The sequence below is a fragment of the Bombyx mandarina genome, chromosome 10, assembly GCF_030267445.1.
Source record: "Bombyx mandarina strain Sakado chromosome 10, ASM3026744v2".
NCBI classification, from domain to species: domain Eukaryota; kingdom Metazoa; phylum Arthropoda; class Insecta; order Lepidoptera; family Bombycidae; genus Bombyx; species Bombyx mandarina.
This window is the reverse complement of record NC_143217.1, coordinates 8608709-8614269: the sequence shown is the minus strand read 5'-3', so window position 1 is coordinate 8614269 and position 5561 is coordinate 8608709. Positions and strand designations below refer to the sequence as shown.

At 34.9% G+C, this 5561-nt stretch overlaps 1 protein-coding gene across 1 annotated transcript; it reads right to left on the bottom strand.

The window, feature by feature from the left end:
• Window positions 1-467: 467 nt before the first annotated feature.
• RpS15A (ribosomal protein S15A) lies at window positions 468-3811 on the bottom strand. Its single transcript, XM_028185885.2, has 3 exons — window positions 3654-3811; window positions 3127-3424; window positions 468-587 (listed from the first exon to the last, which is right to left on the bottom strand). The coding sequence occupies exons 2-3, from the start codon at window positions 3420-3422 to the stop codon at window positions 494-496; spliced, it is 390 nt and encodes a 129-aa protein (XP_028041686.1). The 5' UTR covers window positions 3423-3424; window positions 3654-3811; the 3' UTR covers window positions 468-493.
• Between the last annotated feature and the right edge of the window lie 1750 nt (window positions 3812-5561).

Here is a 5561-nt window from a genome sequence, read left to right as displayed (position 1 = left end):
TGTTTTAACTAATTTTGGTTGTTCTTGACAAGTATGATATTTACTAAGGTCCCATTATTTGACAAAAGTAATTAGATAGTAGTCTTCATTCAACGCTAGCTTGTATCACAGGGGTGATGATTTCAGACGTTTATTTGTTCTTGCTGTGGTTTTCTAGCACATATAACCCTAAAGAAAGCCAGTGAAAATGTTGGGTTTGTTTAATTTTGAAATTTTTTTCTTTCTTTCTAAGATCTATCTAATGATATGCCACGCAGGGGCTTTCACATCCATTTAGTTTTCATATCTCAGATACAGATGTAGAGTAAATGTCTCTATCACAATTTGCATACCAAACTGAGTTTATAGAATTCCTCTTGGCTGTTCTAAGTTCTTACGAATAATCAAAACCGCAAGCGCCGCCTCGAAGGTCTGTTTAAGTTAAAGGACAAAAAAAGTCTTTTTGGTCTAAAATAAAAACAAGGTGGTACATTTTGACGTGTATTAAGTAAACTTAGAAAAAGAAGCCTAAAATTTTTCCTCCAAGGTGTTTTCTTCTGGCTTCTTCATGGTCCATGATGCCACCACTTGTTGTAAGGACTAGGTAACTGTAACAATACAAAACATTTTATTTATTTAATGAAACTTAAGATCAGGTTAAGCACGAACCCAACACAGATGAGTAGCATTAGAGACATATAAATGTCTTGTTATTGAACATTCATCATTCAGTCTCAAAAATGCAATTATTATTGGCACTTAAACATGGTCTGACCACAGTACCAAAAATCATCCATCCAACATGTCAATCCATCCACTTAAGACATTCAGTTCTAATAAATTACAAGGCAAGCTATTGAAAGAACAAATCTTGGGAGTGACCATAACAAGAATTTTTATATGGGGAAACCCTCACAGCCCTCCTAAGGTGAAACAGTTAATCATGACAACATTACAGACACTCAGTGCACTTCAAAAGCTGGCGATAATTTTTGGAAAGGTATGTTAGCAATTATAAAATAAAACAGTATATTTTCAATGTTAGGGAGTATGGAATCGCTCTATTAGGATAATGAGTTTAAGTGCTACTGCCCCAACAAATATTAATTTAAAAATACTATTATAACTTGAAAATTATTTAATTCTTCTACTGCAGAACTAATGAAAGTAAATAACGCTTTACTGTGACTATTACTAATATTATTAAAAATATCAATTTCTTGAAATTAGATGCCACCCATTGTGCATCATTAGTACTATGACAGAAATCTACACCGAAGTGCCAACAATTGCACCAACTTTCACCACAATCAAATGAAAGGTTTAAGTATCCATCTACATATTTGTCAAACATATTGTTTGTTATTGAGAACACAAAATTTTCCTGAAAGCATACATACAATCAAAGACTGAGAATAAGTGAGCCTAAGGAGTGAGTATATGTTAAGCATTCTGGCAAATAGGGAACCACATTGGCTGTGTAGTTTACTGAAAAATAATATTTGCTTAACCTCAATTTAAAATTAACCATCATTTTAGATACTCTAGACTTTAGATAACTGCCCTCCGTGAGATCTAGATCTCTTGCAGGTGTAAGCATTTTTATTCATTTAATATATAAATGGGTATACTATCTCTCAAATTAATGAAGCCCATACACATCACAATGTGAATGCTATCTTCTAGTATCAGTCATCTGCCAATTTTAGCTTATAATAAGTTGTATTTTTAATCAAAAAGCAATGTTTTAAATTAAAATCAAAATCTTAAATTGAATTTTAAGCATAGAATGTGATTTAAACTAAACTTAATGTGAATTCAAAGACAATCAGAAAAAGCATGAGTTATTTTAGTAACACTAGAATATAAAAAAATTAACAGTAAAAGATTAGTTAGGTTCACATTTGAAGGAAAAATTAAGCTATTGAAATACTGTAACTGTTTCGAAATCTCCTTTCAGGCAATGCTTTTAAAGAGTACAACAAAACTTTAACAGAAAACATTATTGAAAAGTTAATAATTACTTAATGTTTTTTATAAGCCTCACACTTTATGATGCTGGTGGACACTATTGCGTGCTAGGGATGTACGTTACAATTCGATTTTTATGAAGATCAATTCAATTGAATACGATCTAGCGATTTTCTGAATTGATTCATAAGTATTATATAAACATTGTTAAGAAGAAAGATAGATTGCAAACAAATGCTGACACTATAATTATTTACATTATTAGGGCATTATAGACACTCTTACTTTGGCTTTAGATAACATAACATTAAATGAAAGTCATAATAACTACTGCAGGAGGGGCTTTCAAATTATTATTTTTAAAAAGTTTGGACATGCAGGATTTCAAAATTGATTCCTTGTTAAGTAAATTTTCAAGGTTAATGTTTTTTCCCCATTTTTCTTAGTAAATTTAATTAAAGTTTGTATTTCATAAATATATATTTTTTATTTTTTCTAATTGTAATTGCAAATTTTGACTTGATTATTGAAATTCAAATGATCCAAAAAATCAATTCAAAGTGAAAAACCGTGCATCCCTATTGCGTTCTTTTGAGACTAGACTAGAATATAAATAAAACGCTCACAGAGCTTAGTGATATATTAATATTTTATCTCTTTAAATAGACATGGATATCACTTGAGTCAATTCCAGTATATAATAAAGGATAAGTTTTTGTTGCCGAATCTCTCATGATGCAAGAAAATAATTATGCATAGGTACTAAAATAATACTAAATAAAATCCATATTTTTCATCCGAAACCATTATTCAGCAAGTTCACAGATATTTTCCATCAGGTTTTTACTACAGTAGCAGACAAATTAATACACGCCAATATTAAGCAAATGTTGAAAAATTCTATTAAGTTATAAGTTTTAATTACATTTAAAAGTTTATAAGTTTAAAACTTTAACTAAGGTACTACTGATCAATTCATTGGTTAATTTTAAATGTAAAAAACAACACCAGCAATATCTCTCATGTGAAAAAACATCATTAATGCATTGTTTTTAATTTACTATGGCACAACATATCAAATGACAACCAACAAGAGCTATTGGTGATCCGCGGTAGTTGTGCGTGATTGATTTTTTAACTATATTATTTTTTACTAAATAATTCATGAACTCTTACCCAAACTGTCGTGAGGGGAGCAGATTAGTCCATCTTTCAATATCGTTGATGGGAACATCAAAACGAGGTGAAATGACACCACACTTGTTTAGTCTGCCTGTGAGATTTACAACAATCTTGCCAGCTCTGTGATCGTCAACGATTTCAAACTCTCCGATGTAACCGTGCTTCATCATCACTGTTAAAAACTTAACGATGACTTTGGAACAGGGCCTGATGAGGACTTGTCTTTTCCCTCGCTTTTCAGCATTATGTATAGATTTTAAGGCGTCACTCAATACGTTCATACGCACCATGGCTGAAATTTTACATATAACAATTTAATTAAATGTATTTTCTATCTATTTACTAAATGTTAACACAGCAACCAACTTGTCAAAACACCGTGAAACAAGAGGTTATCACTAGAATGTTAATTATTTTTATAACTTTTAAGTGGAAATAATGTATCACTAAGAATCGCAAAAGAATTCTCTTTACAAATCGTCACTGTTTGTATAATAAATAACGAATAAAACTGAGATTACCTAAGATTTAGCTCGCGCTTCGTAGCGAACCGAATTGACAGAACGGTCCAAAAGAAAAAGCATAGACTATACAGAATATATATATACTAACAAAATTTATTGTAAAACGAAATGGTTTATGCGGCGGTGGAGGAAGCGAAGTAGAGATAAACAATTTTAAAGAGTTTTCACTTAGAACTGTTTGTAAAAGCTTATCTTAGTTAATTATTTATTTTATTTATATGTTACTTTTTCGCTTAGGAGAAAGTCGTAGCGGTAGGCGAGGCTTGTCGGAATTATCCTGCTAAAATCTCAGTCAGAATATTAGGCAAAAATTCACTGCCAAATAACCCAAATTGGCACAGATTTGTGAAACGAGGGCATGACATTACCCTCTCGTGGGAAAACTGAAGTGAGTCGTTTGTGGTGTGTGCTTTCAACCTTAATTCTTATATTACCTTTTTTTTTTCCACATGATAAAATCGCCGGTATGTGGGAGTCGAACCTCACTAAAAACTCCTGCCGCTCACAGCCGGCGCCCTACCCCAGACCGGGCGGGAACCCAGTCGGAGCTATTGAGAGGGCGAGACAGGGTTTACGCAGAGCACATTACATCCATCCCGCCGTCCCCCAGACGCCGGACCAGCGGCCGCCAGCAACATGACCGCCAGTTCCCTCGGTCGACGGGCCAAGAGCCCGATTTATAGCGATTTATAGCGATTTATAGCGCAGCGCTACACCTTCCCCCGGAGCGGTCGGGGGAACACGACCTACCACGCCGCCCCATGCCTAGGTTCCTCCCCGCACAAAGCGAGTGGAGCCGGAAGCCCTTAGGGGGCCGGGTTGCGGACGAGGCACTTCTTGTATTAAGTGTTAATCTATGGACATTACTGGTATATAGTATTACTTATTAGCTTTAATGCCGGCCACTCACATGCACGCGATCATTTGTACATTGTACGAATGTTCGCGCGCATGTGAAGGGCCGTCAGACATTCATTCGCAAACTTAGCGGCTGTGCAAATGGGTTCGGTAATCAATTTGCCAACCCGTTTGCGCTTCCTCCTACACTTGTGTACGAATGTCTCACGAATTTCTCTTCTTTTTTAATTCATTAAAAGAACATTGAAGAGAAAAATAGTTTTTAATTCTTTCGTAGGCGTCATTAACGGCCATTCTGGTATTATAGGATTTCTTTTGAGGGTCCCATATGGTCGATTCATTTTGCAGGAGTTCAATGAACTCCATCACCTTGGTGTTGTTCCAATCCATGATGAAGGTACGCTACACAGTAGATGTCACGGACTATAAAAATGGCGAACCGTCCGTTGCCTTGCGTTGCAATCGTGGCCGCAACTGGTCACACGAATGTATGGGAAACTACGCGATGGATCGGGGTTCGCGCGCTTTGATATCCGTTAAAAAACCGACACAGCTTGGAAAACCGCGAATTCAGTTAAAACTTTGCATAATCATTTGCAAATGTCGTCCTACACTTGTGGGTTTGCGTATTCGTGCGAATGTGAGTGACCGGTATAAGAATTATAATAGCTATGGAGGGTAGAAGGAGCACCATCTTAGTGGCTTAGAAACTGTCCACCGAAAGGAAACAAATTAAGATGGTGCCATATTAGCAAGTGGAAGATTTTAAAAAACAGTATATTATATGTTGGAGTTTGAATAATAAAGTAATGGCCGGAAACACTTGACACATGTAAGGTTACAGATTTCGAATATTGGAATTATTTAAATGTTTAAAACAAATAATTGTCTTCCCGTCAGTGAAGACAATGACTTCTCATCTAGACACGGACAGAGCAACATCTAAGAATTATAAAAAGATAAAATATTATAATGGTGTAACAGTGTTCAAAGTATTTGCAATATTAATCATGAAGCAGAGTGTTTTTTAAATAGTCCCTCATCACC

Bases quoted from the DNA above. Each gene is read 5' to 3' on its own strand.
- RpS15A (XM_028185885.2), bottom strand. From the start codon at position 3,422: ATGGTGCGTATGAACGTATTGAGTGACGCCTTAAAATCTATACATAAT. The intron at 588-3,126 runs GTAAGAGTTCAT...GTATTGTTACAG, and splicing joins CTCCCCTCACGACAGTTTGG to TTACCTAGTCCTTACAACAA.